The following is a 21,521-nucleotide window of genomic DNA, read 5'->3' as shown; positions in this document are numbered from 1 at the left end:
CGGACTAATCGGCATCAGGAAAACCGGCAAAAATTGCGTTGAACTTTGATTTCGATCGAACTGAATAAATGCGCACAAACAAAGAGATTGTGCGCTATCTGGCAGTGTCGCATACACACACATGGCAGCGCGCTTTTGCGATAGCCGCTTTGTTTAAATCAATAGCGGTGATGTTGAGTAATGGATGAAGCAAGTCAAATGTTATTGTAGGAAAGCGATGACTAACGAGTGAGAAAAATGCGCCGCATACTCATACCGAGTGTGACCTTCACGTTTCGCGTTCAAACGAATTGTTGATCTACACATGAATGTAACATAATCATTATTCAAAATAAATGTAAATGCTAGAAAAAAATTCACGCGCATGATTTCATTTTTTTCTTGCAAAGTGAGCACTTTAGCAGAGTAATGTAATAAAGATGACTAATCGGCGAGCGATTTTCGAATAACGCGAATTGGATTGGATCGGGATTGGGATGCGCGCTGGTATTTCGTTTCCCGGGCCCCGATGTAAATGTAAATAAAGTCGAGTGAACGGCGAACATGATATGTGGGTCCGATTCGTGAAGTGGATACAAGTTGTACGACTACGAGTGGTGCGCCGGCTGGCAGGTTGGGGGCGACGAGAGCCGCACGTCGAGCGCGGTTCGAGCTTCTCATGTCTCGCGTACTTTTCCTGCTTTTACTGCCCGCCCTTGCTTGCTATGCCTGTGCTGCCTGCCTGCCGGGCCGGTCGTTCCTGTTCCTGCCATTCCGCTTGCAGGCATGTGCGCGCCGGTACTCGAAACGGCAAGGCGCGGCGCGCAGCGGGGGCGGCTGCTGCTACCTCGCAGGCCACCACCGCTGCCGCCGCCGCCACCGCCTGCCGCTACCTATCAATGGTGTTCGGGGCTCGTTCCGGCACACGTACACACCTAGAGCGCCTGCGTTCCGTTATTGGGAGTACATACACTTTTCATTGATCATTCCCGTTCCCTATTCCCGTGCGCGCCGCTCGCGTTGGCCGGCTCACCACCAACTTATCAAATATGTATGTACGTGAGGTATTTTTTTAAATAGAAATTACCCACACCGCAGGCGCGCCTCCGACACCTCCACATCGCCTGCCAAAGTGCAAAAAACCAGCAACCACCATCGTGGCTACCCATCGATAAAAATGATGACTTTTCCGAATAGGCGTGGAGCAACAGTGTTGCTCCGACTCCTTAGGGCTGTCGGATTATGGCCGGGCGCTTTTACTCAACGGCGCGCTCGTTGGATGATTAATTTTCTTATAAAACAGCCGACGGAACGTGGAATAGAAACCGAAGAAAAGTGGCCGAAAGCGAATGGGCGAATGGCGCGCCCGCGTGCGCTCCAAGGACCATTACACATTCGAATGATGGAATGATATTTTCCAGGTCGCAAACAAACGGAAATGGACGGAAACGGGAATCGCGGCGCGCTACGGAGAATATTTTTCCGGCGAGAGTTTTTCGAGAGCGCGCCTAAAGTAGAGAGGCGAGCGCGTAAAGGCACTTACCATCTTCTCGGTCATCACATAAAGATGCATCATTTGCGAATCGAAATGCAGATCTTGATTTACGGGCGAACCCTCCTCGATGATGAGGTCCCCGTACTCTATCCCATTCTCAATCGATTCGACTACCACCTGCGGGAAGAAAGAAACCAAACATTCGGCATTATGCATCACGGTTGTATATAGCCCACAAAGTCAGTCAAGTCGGGAGTTATCTTATCGGTTTTTTTTCGGCGCTTCCGCCTCCGTAGCGGTGGTTTTATACGCCTCATCCGCTACCCCCCCAACGAGGAGCTGGAGAGGAGAGCTATTCACTGCTCTTTAAATCCAAATTTAAATTGCTTTCTTTTCGTGCTTTTATTTCGGCAGTCGCGTACGTTTTTTCACGGTAGCGGCGGAGAGAGTGCTTACTCCCATTTTTTATACATTTGCATAAAATAAAAATGAAATTTATAGACGCGCGCGCGCGCTTTTTCGGGTCGCCAGGAAGTCGACGTCGACGACGGCAGGTCGCCGCCGAATAAGAAGGCGTGAAAAGTGCAAAAACACGCTGCCGTCGTTACATCTGTAACGATGTCGGGATGTTCGACCTCCCGGCGCGCAGAGCGTCCCGAAGGATAAATTAGGTTCGACCTTTCGAGATATATTCGAATCCTGCCGGTCTTCGCCGCACCTTTGTGACGGTTTTATCCACCTACTCAGGAGTGTTAAACCAACACTCGGGAGCGACGGCGAGGCGGCAAGATTGGAAAAACGCCACGAGTGGGGTTTATTCAAAAACCGACATTAAACGTAAAACGGTTTGCAAAACTCCAACCAAGAAAAAAAATCACGACTTTTGTAAAATAATTTAATTTCCGTATTTCCCGTCGAATTTTTTCGCACACTTTTATATAAAAAAAAGCTTTCTCATTGTAGCCGATAAACCGTAATAAATTAAAGAAATCGAAGCCGTACCTTTTTCAAGTGTCCCTTAGCGGTTCCGATAAAAACAACGGTAAAGTCGCCGGTGGAGGTGGCGGCGACGGCGGTGAGCCGCGACTGAAAATTCAGCACGGGCACCGCCGCCATCGGCATATCACCGCCCAGCGGCGTGTTGACGTCCAGTCCGCAGAAGTCCTCAGCGATGGTGTTCAACTTCTGTAAAGAGCACCACATATACACACATTAATTAAATCGGAAACAAGCCAGAACACATCCACATCTACTACAACCCGACTGACTTCCAAAGCTACCAAAAGCGGACGTCGTGTTTACATTGTAATACAAAACAATCACTAATTTGTCTTCATAATAAACACGCGTGTTAAACAGCCACACTTGCATTATATTTACACCGCGAGACGATGTGCATTAATATTCATGCGTCATCGCTTTTTATTTAGTTTGCATATACCGCAGCCATAGTTAATCCGCTTTTAACTCGATTCATTCACACATTCAAATTGTTATTCAAATTGTGGCTCGCGCGGTGGCGGCGCAGTTCATCATCAACATCCAACCACAGCCGATATGATGATGAAGAGAGAGTTGATGTAATTTTTAGTCAATGAAGGCGCCCGGCGCTGAATGAAACCGCTAAAAAAAGCCCTCCTCGACCGGCGCGCGGCGGTTCTCACACATGCGGCCAGTCCGCTGCGGAACGCGTTTGCTTTCTTTCAGGGCCAGCAGCCCAGCAGCCAGCAGCAGGCCAACAACTCCCATTCTCACATACCAAAGTTAACTGCTCCGACGAACGCGCGGCATTCATATGGCATATACCTGCGGATGAGCCGAACACGACGCAATGTTTGTTAAACACACGCCGAAACTAAAACCACACGCGCATCATAAGCGCGCTATTTACTTAAGTGGGTAATCTTCGGGACGTGCGATGAGCGCCGTTTTAGCATCACAATGCCATGCATGACGGCGAACTTTTCACACGCCCGACGCGAACCGCGCGCACGTGCGACGCATTCCATTCTTTAAGCGGGCGCGAGGCGTGTGATTAATCGCGATTTGCATTGAAACGGTAGCCTACTGACTTAGTGCGACTAAGAAAGTTGGCAATTTCCGCCGGCGCGGTGTACGCATGCGGTGAGCTTGAGGTAAGAGTGCAAAAAATCGCGCTTAAATGAGTGAAATTCGCAACAGAATGCGCCGGCGTTTTGTTTTAGTTTGCGCGCATTGTGCGCGCGCGCGCGCGCTGCTAAGGTAAGCAAACACGGCAATTAGGTGAAGTTGACTGCGTGAAGTGAAGAAACGAAGACCGCGATTGCACATCTGGGGCACAGCAACTCGCATAACTAGAAGTTAAGTAAAATAAAGAGAGTACGAAGCATAGCGGTGTTAACTTGAGCTAAGTTTTAGATTAACTTGACTTAACCCTGACATGGAAGACAAATTTTTGGTAACATTGCGCGTTACCATGACAACAGTTTTAACAATTTTTATAATAACCGGTAATTATTGCAGTAAATTAAGTAAAGTAAGAGTTTCTGAAGAATATGAAAGGCTTTACACAACAACGCTTTGACCGTTTGTACGTTTTCTTCCATCCACAGTGAAAGACCAAGAGTCGTGCGCGAGTCGTTCGTGTCTCTCTCCCGACGCGCACGGCCGCTGAAGAAGAGAAGAGTTTCTTCGGTCTCGCGTTACCTTTTCGGCCTGAGCGCAAGTCGTGTGCACGCCGTGGCTCATGCTCATCCTTTGTTCTTTTACGCTGCTCTCGCGCGCACGCTGGCTCTCGCAGTCACAACTTACTCATCTCTCGTGCGCCGTGAGTTACGAATCGCACGACACGTCGCGGCCAATCTGCGCGCATTCCGCGTCGAAAATCAAAAACCGTGCGCCGGGCGGGCGGGCGCGATGCGACGAGCGGAGCGTGGCGCACGAAAACGACCGGCCCGTGCGAACGCCAATTTGCTACGCGGGATATTTCGCAATAATCTAATTATTGCATGCGTTTCCGTTACGATTGGATTTTGTTTATTGCCGCCTGCATTACCTCCCTCCTCTCCTGCTTCGACTCTTTCTTCATCTGTTATGGTTATGCCAATGGAGGAAACGCGAGTTTAGCAATACAACACAACACAACAACAAGCAAACGAACGCGATTTCTAATGCAGGCGCGCGCGCAGGCGATGAATGATGATGATGTTTTTATATGCGCCGGACAACAATGGATTTATTTAATAATCTGCTTTTTGATGGATGCACAGCCGGCCTGCAGTCGGCAGGCGCATTATGCATTATCTTCAATAAAACGCTAGTTAGTAGAGATGTCGTCATTGTCGGTTGCGTCCGTTTCGAGATATCCTCTTAACGCTCGCAGCGGATAACACAGAGACAACGCGTAAAACTGCGACAAATTTCCCGTCAATTCTCGTTTCGAAGAGTTTTATCGCGTTTAGCACACACATGGATGAGAGGAGAGGAGATTATCCTCTTCAGTTCAGTTTACTCTAGCCCTGACACGACTTGATTGTAAACTCTTACAATTACAACTTTTGCGCACTTTGTTTCAGCTGCAATTTGCAGAAAGACATTATAGAAATAAAAATGCTTCGTGCAGCCCACAGAGAGTCAGAGGAGTCAGCAATGGCTACAATGTAATGTAATGTAATATAAAACCCGGTGTGTATTAATGTACATATTTCAATGTACTCGCTCGCTCGCATCTCGCTGTGCGCTTCTTACTTTTCATGGACGCGAGCGAGCGAGCGCGAGCTGCGCGTCTCTTCGTGCGGCGCGCCATATCCTGTGTAATAATTGTTATCGTCTTTGTAACACAATTATTTTCTATTTTTAACATTAACGCACAAAGCGGGCCCCAGACGCCGCGATAGCAACAATTCAACGGTTCATTGCGTGCCCGTCAAGTGGCCGGCCACTAATTCGATAACAAACGCGAAAACGTCGGGAAAATTAAGCGCACGCCGCGCGAGCCATGTGGGAACACGGAAAACAACAGACACAACATGCCACATTACTTTTCAACATTTTGTTATATTACCTACAATGATTGTTGAGTTGAGCGGGTTTTCGGAAAAGGTCGGCAATGCTCAAGGTTATTAAGAAATGCTGCTCTTGCCCGTGCTCTTTACACACATTCGCGCATTCTGCGCCGATGTAGTAACATTTAATCGGCGTGTTCGTACACGTCGCCGACATGCGGCGTTCGCGTATTAATTTAAATTCGCCGAGGAGCGCATAGCGAGAAAAAACCAAGAGTAGAGGAGAAAAAAATTACAACAGCCGGTTACTTTGCAACGAATTGTTTTGTCTCGTCGCGAATGCGGAATGCTGCCGATGGTCTGAAGTGATGGTTCACACGACGCCCGGATGAAAGCGATTCATTGTGCGGTGCGTGCGTAGCGTAATGAAAGTGGCGGAAGCAGAATGAAGCAAAACGCGAATCAATAGATTGTGTGTGAGTGTGTTTTTACGCCAGAAACGGCAAACACACCGAGATGTCGCGCGACGAAAATCCACCGTTGGATATATTTCGAACTATTCTCCAGTCTAGTTTCGCCGTTTTTCTATCAAAATATTTCGTCGTGGCGAACACAACGCGCGCACATTGAGAAAGAATATCGGTAGAGTACGCTTTCTAGTCAACTCGGTTTGTTTGCGCTGAGTTGGTGGCATGGCATGGCATGGCACACTATTATTGTTGTTGGCATGTTGGCGACTTCCAAGAGCAGAGCGCGCAAACCAAAGACTCTCCTCCGCGGTTTGCTTTGCTTTCACATCCAAGTGCGCATTGCGAGCACGAATAAAGTCTACGGTTTCGTTCGTACGCGCGCGGCGTATAACATTTCAACTCTTTTTATCGAGACCATTATCTATCGCTGTATGGGCTAAGCTGAAGCTTGCGTTTTGCGCGCCATATTCGGCCGTCTCTATTAAGACTTTTCACAATAGCACGACGAAAATATTTGGGTTTATTTACGCATAAAATATAAGCAAATCAAATCAAATTCTGACCTCTGAGGTAGTAAAACCGCAAAATGGAAATGTTGTACACACGCAACTTTTCGCCCAGACAAAAATCTATATTTATCCAGTGCATATTACCAACTTCAAAGTGTGATTTCAGACATTCATTTCCACCCTCATCACGCAATCAAATCACGCATGCGTGTATGCATATAACTTAATTCCCCCTGCAGGTTTCTTGCTTTCGTTCTAATGACACCGCCGCACTTGATATTCTGCGATTTTAATGTCCCAAGTTATTCCTACCTATGCAGCAACCTTGACGAAAACAAACAATACTAAAAGTCGACGTAACATGACGGCCCCTTTGAGCAAATAATAAATTTTACTAGGCAAAAGTAAATACCTAAAGCAAAAATATAAATAAATCGTAAAATCAAAAAAGAAAAAGAAGAAAAAAGCATTCATGTAGTTTTTCCTCCCCGGGCTGGTCTACTTTCGGTCCACTTAGGTTAATTAAATGTTTGCACAATGACACAGCGTTCGCTTTGAAGTATTAATGACGAAATCCGCTTAAATATGTACGATTTGTGGAAAAAATGAATCAACAGCGCGTACTCTAGCACTATAAAAATATCGACCATTCCGTTGTTGTCATTGATTAATAATTACGTTTACGATTCCTCCACAAGTCGACACAATCCCGGCTATTTGCGCCGGGGCACACCGGGCGATTGCGCGCTCTGTGTTCGTCATAAAAATAAATCGAAAACGAATCATACGTTTTATCATGCATTACTCGTAAAAACTCACAAAACAAATTACTGCACATACAGGCTAAAACGCAGTACACAGAGTGTGCGTAAAAACTGACACGTAATTTATCGCGCTGATGAATCAATATTTACGACATCATCGATACGATCGAAGCAGCGGTATTCTAATATAATTCAAACGTTTTTTCCCTTCCACCGAAATAAATTCATATTCTATGGGAAGATGTTATTTTGATACACAGAGTATATTAACATGAAAGCACACGCTAATGCTCATGTTTCTTTCCTTCGTGCGTTTTTCACGTGACTCGCGGCGCGGACCATTTTTCAATTAAACGAAAATTTCCTAAACGTTTTCGAAACGACGTTACAACATGCCATAACCATCATTCACGCGCACACGGGGGCGACAAAAGATGAAATTAAATAAATGTCGCTCCGGCCCGGTCGTGGGTCGTTCCGTAGGCACAGATAGCAGAGCGCGTTCGCGCGCGCGCATCCTGGAATTGATGTCGATTTGCGTTTTACGCGAACCGGGGGAATGAATCAACCGGACGGAACATATGCTATCGGCCGGGCGCAAGAAATAAAGCACCGGTCGTCGGTCGGTCGCGCCTGGCGCTGCAAAAAAAAAGCGGTGCTCGCTCCTCCAATTCCGGCGTTTATTTATCTGCCATCCTTGCGCGCGAGTCCTTTTTTAAACATTGTTTACTCCCGCCCTCGAAGCGCGCAGTGCATTTAGATTTAATCTGATTGTCGGAAGCCGGGCGCGTCTATATATAAGTCATCAAACAAACGAAAGAAATAATGCGAGCAGCGGCGTTGTGCTTGCACCCCGTGTGCGGCGCGGGGCGCTCACTGGAGTGGAGAGGAGAGAGCAGCGGCGCACAACCAGCTCCCGACCATTCTGCCGTGCATTAATGGTTCAATTATAGTCGAGAGAGATGCGAGAGATAGCCAGATAGCTTTTGTTAATATCCGCATTCGTCGGCCGGGCGCGCGCCGCCCGCCAGAGGAAGAATTCGCAACAACGCGCGGAAGGTGTATTGTGTGTATCGAGTGAAGAGCAGGAGCCATTGCGGCGGCGAGCGGAGCGTATAAGTAGGGGGTGTGCATCGGCGGTGATGAAGGTGCACGTCGCGCGCCCGTATGCGAATAAGAAGCACGGGATGCACGTGAATTTAGTGCGCGAGATGAATGAGCGGCGGGCGGGCGAGCAGCACACCGAGGCGGCGAGGGAGAGAAACAGCCGGGGCGAAACGACGAAACGTGGGCCGTGGTGGGCCGCGCGCGCACGGGGAGCGAGCCGGCGAGGGCTTGCATGACGAAGGCCCGGCTGAAATCGATCAATACTCCGGCGAGCGAGCGCCGCGCGCCAGGGCAGACTGTACGATTCGCTCACCGCCGCTGCCGCCGCCACCGCTACCGACTGACTCTCTCTCCAAAGCGCGAAGGGTGTGCAAGATGCACCCACACCTGGGGTGTACAACTTCCACCTTGCTAGACACGCATAAAGTACCGAAAAGGAAATGAAAACTTTCGTTTGGCACTCACCGTCGGCACGCATTTGTGGCTGGGCGAGATAAAGTCCAGGCCGCGTTCGCCCTTGCCGCTGAAGCAGTTCTTGATGTTTGCCATAAACTTCCGCCGGATGGCTTTCAGCGAGTAGACGCACAACGCACTCAGCTCGGATGGTTTACCCGTCTGCGTGGCGTCGCTCTCGCTAAACACGGCGAAGAGGACGTCATCCTGAGCGGTTATCCCTAGGTCCGCCGCCAGTTCCGATCCGGCTTTGCCCATGTACGCCGCCTGCACCAGATTGTACTTCCGGCCGCCATTCACACAGTCGATTGGTATCTCCGTGTACGAGTAGTAGTTCTCATCGTCGTGACATACCCTCACCAGCTTACTGATGTACTGATTCGAGGTCATATGCCTCATCTGTGTGGTGAGGAAATAACTAAAACCCTCCGAGGAGAACCCGTACACATAGTTGATGGGATACCGTTCGCGCGCCAGCGAATTAACAAACATCCTTGTACCGGTAGTGACTGCCGTCTGGGCGATGGTAAACATCTTGTCCTTCTCCAGCGAGCGACTGCTCACGGCAGGCACCTCCGAGCGATACGGCGACCCCAAGGTGAACGTCACTCCAACATACATCACTTTCGATACGGGCGGATTCGGAGGTCCGGGCGCGATGAACGCCACCGTCGAGGCGGTCGCATTGTTCGCCACGACCGCCTCGCGGATCGCCTTCACATTCGCATCGGAGATATTGTGCAAATTGCGCACGGTGCACATGCCCTGGAAGAGACTACCGCACGAAATCAGTCTACTATTGGTGTAATCGATGACGAGTGCTTTATTGACGTTGTCGGTGAGCTTCTTATTCACAGATGTGGTGCACTCCAGCACCGAGCATTCGTCGGCGTCCAGCTCCGGGCCGGTGGTCGCCGTGAGCACATTCTCCAGATCCGGCGAGAGTTGATAGAGGCGATTGACGGCGCCGATATACACGCGCCCCGTGTTCATATCGACGACGAGATGATTGAAGCGCTCCACCTCCGAGTCGGAGAAGTTGCGCACCACGTTGCTGCCCTCGCCGACGGCCAGCAGCAGGCAGGCCGCCAACGCGACGCACAGCGATGACCGCTGCATTTCTGCTACGACTCTCACGTCATTAGTGCCACACTGAAAGCAAACGAGAAACGCTCTCCAGTACATGGCAATAAGAAAACACACATTATCAACAAATCAATAATACAATCTTCAAATAGTGTTATCGTAACTGTACTTATCAGGTACTTGCTTCCCGTCATAGGAAATGCCCCGGCGAATGTAATAGCAACAAGAGACAAGTTATGTCAACATGTGTTGCGTTCGATATTCGAAATTTCCATAATTATAGACCCATATTCCGCAACGCTTCGTCGCAAACGCATAGCACCCTTCTCATCCTACCGCAACAACGCCAGGGATTTCATAATTCAAGTGATTTCCCGTCCCCACACGTATACACACAGAGCAGCAGACACACACCCGCCCCGCGTTCCAAAGTTTCGATGTAAGCCGGCCCGCGCACACAAACACGCTGTCTATCTGTGCTTCACACATCCTCCGGCGCGTTTGTGAAAGGCCGGATTTGCCGCTCGCCCGAATCTAATATCTAATATCAACGTCTGGTGAGCACTATAAGGCAATTAAGTTATGTGTCATCTTTATACAAATACGCGCGCATCTTTTGCGCCATGGGAGACATTAGCGCCCGACCGGGCGTCGAGTGCGCCTAGGGTGGTGGTGGTGTTGGTGTAAGTTTGTTGTGCGCTACGGCGGGCTGCGAGCGAAAGGAGAAGTGAAGTGAATAACGCAATGATGAATCTGGGGTCGGCGGAGCGCGTCGTCGTCTCACCCTTAGCTCTCAGCTCCTCTCCGCGTCCATATGTTGGCTGCTCACTGGGTTTACACGCGCGCACCCACAACAAAAATTTGAAGCCAGTACGCGCGCGGTCATTACTTTACGATTAGCCATCGGGGCCAAGCATAACAATCGAGTGGCAAAACAAAGAGAATATCCGCGCGATAGAAAGCGTTATGTGCTCAGTTTTGGTTCGAAAACGTTCGGAATATGGTCATTATCAATGTACAGTTACGCTCGCTTTTACGCGGTGTGCGCACCGAATGCTTGCCTGTTGTTACCCACCTAGTTTGAGAATGCGGCACCGGCAGACATGTGTCCTTTGCCCCCCTTCTCGACAATGTGCAAGAGCACGGCGGCGAAAGATGCGGATGCTGGGCCTGAAGCCGCGGCTCTCTGGCGTTTTGGTGTGTGAGTGTGTGTGATGCTGCAATCACAATCGTCACGATTTTTAACAATCGAACATCCGCTCGCTGCTCGCACACCACACGCACACACTGAGCACTATTCACAAAAATTAAAATATACAAGAGGGGAAAATAACACACGCGTGGCTAATTAAATCCAATTTTGTTCTTGGCGAATTGGTAAACACACTTGGTCGGCGTGCGCGGTGCGATATTGTTTTTGTCTTACGCCCGCGCGCGAGGGGGACACGTCGGAGCGCAATCCACACCTTTAACACCCTGCGGAACACACACACACGAATCTCGCAGGTTGCGCGAAGAGGTTATTCCTGGGTGTTTATTAATTCATCGCATCTTCGACATCGGCATCGACATCTCGTCGCGCCGCACGCACACAGAGCACAAACACGCAGAGACCTGCCCCGTTTGCACACTCACGCAAAACAACTGCAACCCGCAAAGAATGTGATAACACTGGCGCGATGAAAGTGTGTCCAATGTTTGCAGCACTAAACGCGGCGTGCGCGATGTATAAAAAATAATTGTTTATTGTTTAGTCGGTCGGTCGCTGCGGTGTGGGTTGGTGCTTCGCCCCAAAACAGCACTCTCTCTCAGCAGCAGCGCGCAACGCGTCGACGCGAACCAAACCCAAGAACTGCGCTGGCCTAGCGGCTGCCTACTGGTACTGCTGCCTGGCTAGTTGCTAGATACGAAAACCGAGCGCGACTCGAACATTACCGAAGCCCAAGCTCAACTAAACATACTGCGCAGCGTTAGCACCAGACTCGTCTATGCAGCAGAAAGAGATAAAATCCTCAACTGGTGTCGTAGCTTGAATACGGGAAAGCGCACGCCGCGCACGCCTGTGAAATACCATCCGAGAGTGGCGAAGACTCGAAGCGCTCGAAGAGATCGTGTCGGATCGGCCGAGCAAAGAATCATAGATAAATAAATGCGCTTGCGACCGGTACGCTACACGACTGGCCGTGGCGAACCGTCTCATGTTGCGAGCCCACCGCGGCGTGGGCCGTTTTATTACGATTTATGCTACAATTGCACGTTTACCTTGTCCCCGCCGCCACCGTACGAGTTCCGTGTGTGCGCGCAACCTCCTCGCTAGATTCACACACCTTGGAGGCGACTTTTTCGTCAAAAAGGAGAATAATACAACTATGTATCCGTAACAATAGAGGAAAAACTAAATAAACAACACTATTATTGTATTATTTTTTATCGGGTGTAAAACGTAAACATTCCGGCGGATAAAAATCGTTATCGTCTCGGGGGGCATTTTAAAATGTAATAAAATATATTTCTAGGACACGTAGCGACATCTAGCGGTCGAAATTTGAAATGTTTAGTATTGCCATCTGAATGACGACGCATAAAGCATAAAATATGGAAAACTTTATAGGAATTTAAATTCTTTCCTCCATAAATTTAATAGTATCTCGTGCATTGATAATTTTAATTGTCCCGCATTCATCGGAGTTTACGATTTGGATATTATTGCAAATGTCGGCCGCAGCGATATAAATCTTTATCTTTCGAGTGATTTACGCTCCATTGCGCTGTATGCACCGAATGCAAAACCGCGGCGCGATGATTCCAGAAACCGCGCAGCTGAACGCTGACCCTTCGCCGTTCTTCTGCCTGTTTCTGCTGGCGGGCACACGAAGACGAACCGAAGAAGTGCGTCCGCTCCTCCGGCTATCGGCCGGCGCGACCCCGGTTAGAGTAAAATGCTGCTTCTTCGTCGCACCTAGAGGCGCACGTTCGAGCAGCGACTGTTGCGTTCGGTTGCTGGGGCCAGTCCCCGCCAGTCGCGTCGAAGACGTCGGGGAGCGCGGTCCGCTCTTCAGACACGAGCAGCGCGTTTTTCACCTGCGAAGACATCCACACCAGCGCACACCCGCCAACTATTTTTACACCTGGATTAATATTACAACAGAAGCGTAATTGTAATTCCGTTTAGATTATTGACCAGTGCGGGTGGATGCGTGCGCGATTAATTCTCCGGCGAAGAGGTGTGCGGTGTTTGTGTGCGTTTCGTGCACCGAGCGCGGCGCGTACACGCGGTCTGATTTTCAACTAGGATTTTAAAGTTGAACGTCCGAACAATGGTGCAAACGCTGTGTATTGTTCGAAATCGGCGCTGCCGCACCAACACCGGCGGCGATTCTCAGCCATTAATTAATTACTAAGCGCAACTAAATCAAAAGTTGAAAGAAATCAACAATTTAGACAATTAATCATCGTTATTCCTCTACAGAAATCAAGGTAACTAATAAACTACTTCAAAAATAAATAAAAAACACTCAGCGCTTTATTCAAATGGCAATGTGTTTAATGAGGTAAAATATTTACAACTTACAAAGTCGAGCGCGTTTTCTATGCATCCAACTAGCTTGGATGGCAATTCAGCGCCAGGAACAGGTAATTGCATGCTACCGCGCCGCTCATGCTCCAGCTTGCGAGAGCATCTATTACCGCGATTACCGTAAGCTGAACTTCACTCTGGGCGAGCGCATCTTCGCTTCATTTAGCCACCCGACAATTAAAATTGCGCCGCACGTGGATTATTTTATTCTGATGATTTTAAACACTCTGTATATCTCTTCGGCTGAAGAACTGAGACAATAATGACTGTGCATACGCGCCCAAGACAACAAACAGGAAGTTCGTCACGTTAAGTTATATCAACTCGCAGTTTTTTCCACAGTGAGTTTTTTGCGCTCATCTCGTGATACTTATATAAATTATATTGAATGTTAAAACTTCCTGCTTTGTTGTGACTCGATTAGAATCGAATTCGAGTGGATTATTGAGAGGATGTGATGTGTTTTGGATTTTATGCTTGCATTGGCATGCGAGAGTGGTCGAACCGCTCGAAGCGCTCGTCGGACAGGTCTGCGCCGGAAATTGGAAATAGCGGATATTAGAATACACGTTTTTGATATCAATTTACATGCTGAAAGCCCAAACGGCGCTAATGACTTGATCGAAGCGGCGTGATGGCGTTACGCCCTGCCTGGTGACACAACGCGCTAATAATAATTACGCTTTTATTGCGCTGCAGGCGATGATAATAATAAAATAATTTCTGCGCGCAGGGAGAAAGAAAATGGAATGCTTCTGCACGAAACCACGCGCTGTCACATGCAAGATCGTCCTGCTGGACGAGCAAGAGCTCGTGCACGAGATTCAGGTGAGTTGTGTGCATATTGATGCGTTCGCATGCGTATTTATTAAGAATACGAAAGTAACGATGGCGCGCGGGCATTATGCGGCAATTATGCGCCTGTGCGTTTTGTGTTTTTTCACCCGTTTGCCGGCGGCGGTGGTGTTCAACCTCTCGAAAGGTACAAGCAGCGTGAGAAATGAACCGAGGCGTTTTTCGAAAAAAAGAAAAACGTTTTTTTTTTCTCTCCACGGCGCGTAATTGCCGGAATGCTTCCAATTGCTACGTGTATCGCGTTACACCTTAAAATGCAACACGTCATTGTTTATATTCTTTAAATTATATAAATAAACAAAGAGAAAAACGATGTAATTTTGAAGGATAATTCGGCCGGGCAGTTATTATTGGACGTAGTCACGAAACACCTCAACTTACTCGAAACAGCCTACTTCGGCCTACGCTACCTGGACCCGGACGGACAAACGGTAATTAATTCGCAATTAATTTAATCTAATCGCTAATTAAAAGCGTGCGCTCACACGGTTAACACACATTATAATGCCGCTCACGCGCACGCTCCTATAGCACTGGCTGGATCCGTCGAAGAAGCTCTCGAAGCAGCTGAAAGGCGACGCCGACAACACGCCGGTGACGTTCTACTTCGGCGTCAAGTTCTACGCGGCCGATCCATGCAAACTCCTCGAAGAGATCACCAGGTAAGTGTAAAATATAAAATGATTCAAGAATGAACAATATGGCTGTTGTTAGATGCTTATTACTTCGTTTTTTGTGTCTTGTGTGTTTGGTTTTTTTAAACGTTACCACACCACCACGGTCAGACGCGAGCGTTTTGTGTTCTAGTCGATTACAGTAATTGCTAGTTTGGTTTCGGTATCTTCGGACCTTGCTGCCGGCAATAACAACCCGAGTAAATCTCGCCCGTACGTGCGTGCCCATTTCCACCGGTATACAATGTGTCCGAAAACTTCTTACATCACATATTAAAACTATAAAAAAGTGAAATTCACATTCACTGAATAATGTGATACGTATGATGTCATAGCATCACCGAAAATGGTGTCTGTAATGCGATACGTCTATAAAGACAATGTTTATTGTCGTTGCTGGCCTTCTATCTCGTTATTTCGTATATACTGTATAAGATATCAACACGGCGAGTGAAATCAAAAGTTTTTGTTTTCGTTTTGATGAATTTCAGCGGCGGGATGCTATGAAATTAGCGCTCATAACATGCTTCCAACATTCGCATTCGAAATGAAACACGAATATTTAACTTATGATGACCTTCGTGTGTCTTCACACAGGTCCACACACACACACGAAACGTAATTACCGTAAACGCAACTTCATTTTTCTTCGCCTGTCTTTCATCGTTCAGCGTGCACGCTTTAATTATCGTGCTGTCAGTCGGAGGCGGTTGGAACACTTTTCAAGTATTAACTATTTGCTAGGTACCAATTCTTCCTGCAAGTGAAGCAGGACATTCTTCAGGGCCGCCTACCGGTGTCCTTCGAGTTGGCAGCTGAGTTAGGCGCATCAGTTGTTCAATGTAAGTAAAATTAACATTCCTCTTAAGAAACTGTACAAATAAATACAAAATTTCTTAGCCGAATTGGGTGATTATGATTCGCGACGCCATATGCCCGGCTACGTGTCCGAATTCCGCCTGCTGACGAACCAATCCATCGAGTTAGAGAACAAAATCTCCGATCTGCACAAGACGCTTGTGTAAGTATAACTGTTCACGACCCGCCGCTCATTATTATCGACTCATAATTAAAATTTCCGCTTGCGTTACGCGCGTTTTCGAAATGTTGTACAATCTTCTACAACGTGATTGTAAGAAATATATGGCCAGGCGAAACGTGAATGCATCCACAGTGTAATTTTCAGAGGGCAATTACCTTCGGTAGCGGAACTAAGCTATCTCGATAAAGTCAAATGGCTCGACATGTACGGCGTCGACCTGCATCCAGTTCTGGTAATAAAATCATAAAACTCGCCGCGCGCGCGCGTTGTAATAATAAAAACGCGTGTGTTTGCAGGGCGAGGACAATGTGGAGTACTTCCTGGGCCTGACACCGAGTGGTATCATCGTGCTGAGGAACAAGAACACCGTGGGGAACTATTACTGGCCGCGCATTTCCAAGATCTACTTCAAGGGACGCTATTTTATGCTGCGCGTCACGGATAAAAACGTAAGCAACAATTTCCTACAGCAATTGTCGTTGGATCTAAATAAGACTTTGTTTAGAATGATGAAAGTACGTATGGGTTTGAGACACCGTCAAAGTCGGCGTGTAAACACCTCTGGAAGTGTTGTATTGAACACCATGCGTTTTTCCGGTTAGTGCAGGTGTCGCCAACATCTCCAGATATTTTTGCTTTAAGCTCACGTTTTCGATACAGGTGAGTGAAGAAAATAATGAAAAAAAAAACACACTGTATGTTTTGTAAAGAATGCAGGCGCATAAATTAGGTGTTGCGAGGGTGTTGTTGATTACGGGTTGTTTTTCCTTTCCTCGTAGCGGGCGGACAGAAAAGCAGGCGGTGCGTGATGCCCAGATAAAGGTGCGCACTCCGCCTTCGTTCCTTCGCGTCTCGTCGCGACGCTACCAGCGACGCGCCGGCGACGCCGCCACTGATCCAACACCAGCGGACAAACCCATCGAGCACCATCAGCCGGGCGAAGTCAAATACGTGTCTGTTCCGCAACCGGCTCATTTGTAAGTTGAAACATGTTCAAATGTAAACATTGTCTTCGCCGTGCTGTGACTTGAATTTTAATCAGTGATACGTGCTGTAGGGAGCAAGCCCCGCAGCCGAAATCCTGCTACACGCCTATGTTCGCAACCAAGGCGCCGGATTCGCCACGTAGTACACGAAGCGCACCGTGGACGCAACCGCATTCCAGAGGGTTGTACAACACTTCGCTTCCGCCCAGTCCACGATCGGTGCGGTCGGCCGGACCCAGGTATCGCTCCTCGTCGGTTGATAGTCAGAGTTCAAATGAGTCACGTTCGTGCAAACGTAAAAAACATCTGAGTCGGATCACTTCGGATAATGAAAGTGAATTATCGAAGAGTTCGGGACGCTCACATCGGAAACATCGTAGACATCGATCGAGAAATCGTAGAGATTCAGGTTCGGAACATGAAAATCAGTCGCATTCGTCACACAGAAGGAAGTCGCAGAGTCGTAGTCGTAAACCGGAACGCAGTGACAGCCATTACGAGCTGGTTGACTCCGAATCTCAATGGAAGGCGGTGCAACAGGCACAACAACGGAAACAACAAACTGAAGGCCAGCAGACGAATGTACAACGCGCGAATGTTGTACGAAATCGCCGGAATTATCAAGCTGTAGGTGCGGGTGTTCCAATTAATAGTGGTTTTCCCGGAAACCCGGAAAATGAATTGGACCAAGTGAATAATAATCCTAGCCTACCTCCAGCGAGTAATGATGGTACAATTGGCAGTGCTAGAGGGCGTAAAACACGCGCGGCGAAACCCACCGACGGAAATAAATGGCTGTCGGATGAACTGCGCAAACATTTGGAGTTTAAACTCATCGACACTACCGGAATGAGTGATTCCCAGCTGAGGGAGATTCCTACACGGTGGTGCAGACTAATCATGCCAAGGCAATGAAAATTAAAGCATCACAGCATAAAACGTAAGAAACTACTTTCCTAAATTACGCTTCCGGTTTTCGGCAATTTTATTTATGCTTGTTTTTGTAGCGAATTTCCGCAAATTCGTGATTTAAAGCAAACCGAACGAAACGAGAGTCCCCACCCCATACACACCACATGGGATGGAAAACCGCCGCGCTGGCATCAAGACAAGCTACAAACCGGAAAACGATCCAATCGCAATGAGCATGTTACCTCGGTGAGCGGCGCGCACGCTGAACAAATGAATTTAATTAAATTACACTCATACTAATTAATTTCACAGCATTGATCAACTGAGCATCGAGGCGGGAGCAATGAGCCAAATGCCTAAATCCGGCCTGTACGCACCGTCGAATCCTTTCAGCAATGGCAATAATTTAATTAATTTAGGCAATCATAACGATAACGGACTGCCGCGCGTCATCCATCATGAGCATTCCGATTCAGGACTGGGAGGCGAACAGGATGATAGGTAAATTTATGCGAAACACGTTAATTAATTATTTTAACCGATGTGCGGCGTGTGTTTTAGAAATGGCAATCCGAAACATTTACATGAAGCTAGGAAGTCCACTATGGGTCACGTAAGTCGATAGCGCAACTTTTTGCGGACATTTCTTTAAAATGGCGGCTTAAAAGGTGGAAAGAAAGCGCAAAGAATAAAAAAACCAAACGGCTTATTAATTAATGCATTAACACCGGTGGGAATATTCTCATAACATTTCTCATGGTTGTAAATATGCTTCTTTCTTTCATCTTGCATTTTATTACTCGCATCGAAAACAAACGCTGGTTTGCGAGGCGAGCGTGCGCTATATTTCCTATTTGCTTTATTTTTCACGCGCCTGCAGAGATGGCAAAGTGGGCGTAATCGGCACGCTGCTGCCGCCGCCACTACCGCCACCGCTCATATCGCTAAAACCCCACTGTCTTCGCTCTGTAACGACTCTCGCTCGGTCAGCTTGGAATACGTACTAACTCCTCTAATACGCAGCTATCAGTAAGTATACGCTTTTGTATCATACGGCGCTTTCGCTTAAAACACAATTCAAAACACAAACAAAATGGCGATGTAAAAATATGTTAAAATTCTTACTCTGCGGTGGTGTGTTGGTGAATTCTAGGTGTCACAGGCAAGTGGAGATGCCTCCGCTGCAGCCCCGCGTCCACCATCGCTGCACTCGGAACAGGATCGCCGGTCGCGAACAAGAGAACGCCGGGATTACAGGCCAGCCCATCGGGAGTATCGCCGGTGAAGCACGCCACTTGCGCAGCGGAAATGAGCACCGAGCTGTGAACTCAACCTTCAACTTTGATACGGTGCGCATGCGTTGCCAACTTTTGACACTCTTTGACACATCTAGTGCAATTTTAAAGAAATAAGAATATAAACTGATTATAAACTAATTTACAATATGTACTTAGGTTGCGTTGGTGTTGTGTATCTCGATAACTTTCGAAAAGCGTCGATTTGAGGTTAAATTAACTGACATATCAGTATTTTACTAGTAGTGGTCTTCCGCCTCGCAGCCGCATTCCATGACATTTGATGATATTCATATTTATTTTTAGTAAGTTATGTACAAGACCAAAAATGTATGCGCGTTGTATTCCTTAGAACATACCTTTTTGACCGAGACGGTGAAATTCCAAGTGAATGTACATTGTTTTCCATTTTTGTGTGTAATGCGAACGATGCAATATATTTTTACCCAGTAATTGATTAAAATTAATTTCACGCATATTATCACTTCATTGTTCCACTCTCTAAACGTAAATACTTTGAAACGTGGCCTAACTAAACGATGAATAACAATTTTTACAAGTATAGCACTACGGAACGCAATCGTAATAGAAAAAAAAAAACATCTCGAATGCCGAGAAGAAATTTGAAGCTTTGCGCATCGCCACCGTTCCCGATTAATCTCGATAATTCGTGTATAAAAACAAGTTATGTACAAATTTATATGCATTAACAATAGTTAAGATTATTTATCTTACGACACTGGCGTTTATCCGTTAATACCGCGCTCGGCGAGAGTGCGTTACATTATACTTGCATGTATCACATACATGTCTTCAATATTTATTTATTTATTTATCCTTATTCGCTAAGATTCTTTGCGTCTTCTGCTATCCTCTATCATCGGGTAAATATTTCACACGAGTGATGTTTCCGTTTGCGCTCGCTCAACGTTTATCATATAAATGTTTTCGTGTTTTTCCTGTTTTTTTTTGAATGGTCGTGAATTGTTTGCACTGTGCGCGACTGCACGTCGCGTCGTAAATACTGAAATCGTCCACCTTGGCGAGCGTGCGCAGCGTATTTACTTGGTGAATGTGCCGAAAACGGCCCACAGCACCTCGTTGGTGTTGGGCTTGGTAGCCTCCTGCTCAAAGTCGAGGTCCAGCAGCTCACGGACGCGCTTCATCGCCAGCTCGTAGTCGTCGTCGTTGAGCGGCGCGAATGCATTCTCCAGGACATCGCTGGCGTGCGCGAGGAAGATGAGCGCTAGCGTGCGTTGGTCCATTCGTTGTGGATCGTTCACCCATCGACTTAGAACAGCGTCTTGTATCTATAGAGAAAATAAATCATAAAATATTAAAATATTACAACTTCGAGGTTTATAAATAGGTTTAGTACCTTTTTAACTAGTCTACTCTTGGCAATATTATCTGTCAGCGGATGTGTCGTCATGTCAAACAGGAGAAAGTTTTGTTTCTCCGTTGTAAGCACGCCCTTCTCAACTAGATTCTTCGCTAGACGCTCCCGGACGTTTTTCAGTTGATAACGCAGCTTAAGCGGGTTCCACGTTTCGCCACTCAAATACTCAATCCAACACTGTACCCCTTCTGGCGGTTGTGTTTCCTTTAAATGTTTTAAAGTCTCATCCAGCAGGACATCTCCGGTGGCAGAATCGTTTTTCAAAACGAGTTTTCGACTCTGTAGGCATTTACGTCGCATACCCGCTTTTTCCAGCTCAACTTTACCTTTCAAGCCCAATTCAATCAGGATACAACCTCTGAGTCCACTTGAAATGCAATCATTCCAAAACGATGTGTAGCCCTGGTATAACAGAACAAATATTTGTCAAGAATGAGGTAATTAGAATACGCAGATTATGGCTGTGAATGAACTCACTTCCTTATCTTTGAGACCCAGTAAAAGCACTTCTTCCATTAGTGTGAGCCGCGTCTCTTTGGAGTCGCCATCGTCGGCGCCTTCGCCTCGGTCGGCCTTTTTCTCTTCGGGTGAATTGAGGTCGCGAGGGGTGCCGTCATCACGGCCTTCGCGGAGAATGTTGCGCCGCTGCACCAGCCCGTCACCGCTACGATTCATGTTCGTTGCTTTGCAGCACGCACCCAGTCAAGGGATCGGTTTAAACGCAAGATCTCTCGCCGTCCACGTCGTCAAAACACGCCGATGGCCATTGGCATGACGCGGGTGTTTATTATCGGCGAGACACAGTGCACCCCGAGCGCAGATAGCAGTGGAAAACGAGTTCGCGGAGGCGATAAATATGGCGATCGGGTTGTTGAGTTGTTGTCCACAATCACCACAATCCACAAATAAAATGTGTGAACGTCAACAGATGCGCG

At 47.5% G+C, this 21,521-nt stretch overlaps 4 protein-coding genes across 4 annotated transcripts in view; 2 read left to right on the top strand and 2 right to left on the bottom strand.

Moving 5' to 3' along the window:
• Positions 1–19,109, bottom strand: part of LOC135797674 (plexin A3-like) — a 26,593-nt gene extending 7,484 nt beyond the window's left edge. The window contains exons 1-5 of the mRNA XM_065310154.1: positions 19,018–19,109; positions 10,922–11,063; positions 8,773–9,912; positions 2,477–2,659; positions 1,523–1,651 (exon numbers count right to left, since the gene is read on the bottom strand). Of these exons, the coding sequence (XP_065166226.1) occupies positions 1,523–1,651; positions 2,477–2,659; positions 8,773–9,879 (1,419 nt within the window). The 5' untranslated portion in view covers positions 9,880–9,912; positions 10,922–11,063; positions 19,018–19,109. The remainder of the gene's footprint in view (positions 1–1,522; positions 1,652–2,476; positions 2,660–8,772; positions 9,913–10,921; positions 11,064–19,017) is intronic.
• Positions 12,877–18,026, top strand: LOC135797675 (band 4.1-like protein 4). The gene is given in 12 exon segments (XM_065310155.1): positions 12,877–13,323; positions 14,157–14,251; positions 14,605–14,709; positions 14,810–14,940; positions 15,697–15,794; positions 15,853–15,973; positions 16,139–16,226; positions 16,291–16,443; positions 16,500–16,654; positions 16,774–16,971; positions 17,052–17,854; positions 17,857–18,026. Coding segments are annotated over 11 exon segments (2,004 nt in total). The 5' UTR covers positions 12,877–13,323; positions 14,157–14,167; the 3' UTR covers positions 17,925–18,026.
• LOC135797677 (uncharacterized) lies at positions 18,049–19,640 on the top strand. The gene is made up of 6 exons (XM_065310157.1): positions 18,049–18,138; positions 18,205–18,393; positions 18,454–18,505; positions 18,773–18,921; positions 19,046–19,241; positions 19,347–19,640. Exons 1-6 carry the CDS (start codon positions 18,062–18,064, stop codon positions 19,428–19,430), a joined length of 747 nt encoding a protein of 248 aa, XP_065166229.1. The 5' UTR covers positions 18,049–18,061; the 3' UTR covers positions 19,431–19,640.
• On the bottom strand, positions 19,467–21,521 carry LOC135797676 (Golgi phosphoprotein 3 homolog sauron-like). The gene is made up of 3 exons (XM_065310156.1): positions 21,064–21,521; positions 20,566–20,988; positions 19,467–20,497 (listed from the first exon to the last, which is right to left on the bottom strand). The coding sequence occupies exons 1-3, from the start codon at positions 21,259–21,261 to the stop codon at positions 20,249–20,251; spliced, it is 870 nt and encodes a 289-aa protein (XP_065166228.1). The 5' UTR covers positions 21,262–21,521; the 3' UTR covers positions 19,467–20,248.

The sequence above is a fragment of the Atheta coriaria genome, unplaced genomic scaffold (genome assembly GCF_025399875.1).
Source record: "Atheta coriaria isolate IRGN ID8LTWV9N9 unplaced genomic scaffold, Caltech_Dcor_3.1 hic_scaffold_8_pilon, whole genome shotgun sequence".
Classification (NCBI taxonomy): domain Eukaryota; kingdom Metazoa; phylum Arthropoda; class Insecta; order Coleoptera; family Staphylinidae; genus Dalotia; species Dalotia coriaria.
The sequence above is the reverse complement of the archived record's forward strand: the minus strand, read 5'-3'. Positions and strand labels throughout refer to the sequence as shown.

Bases quoted from the DNA above. Each gene is read 5' to 3' on its own strand.
- LOC135797677 (XM_065310157.1), top strand. From the start codon at position 18,062: ATGGAAAACCGCCGCGCTGGCATCAAGACAAGCTACAAACCGGAAAAC. The intron at 18,394-18,453 runs GTAAATTTATGC...CGTGTGTTTTAG, and splicing joins GGAGGCGAACAGGATGATAG to AAATGGCAATCCGAAACATT. The intron at 18,922-19,045 runs GTAAGTATACGC...GGTGAATTCTAG, and splicing joins CCTCTAATACGCAGCTATCA to GTGTCACAGGCAAGTGGAGA.
- LOC135797676 (XM_065310156.1), bottom strand. From the start codon at position 21,261: ATGAATCGTAGCGGTGACGGGCTGGTGCAGCGGCGCAACATTCTCCGC. The intron at 20,989-21,063 runs GTGAGTTCATTC...CTGTTATACCAG, and splicing joins TGGGTCTCAAAGATAAGGAA to GGCTACACATCGTTTTGGAA. The intron at 20,498-20,565 runs GTACTAAACCTA...TTTTCTCTATAG, and splicing joins AGAGTAGACTAGTTAAAAAG to ATACAAGACGCTGTTCTAAG.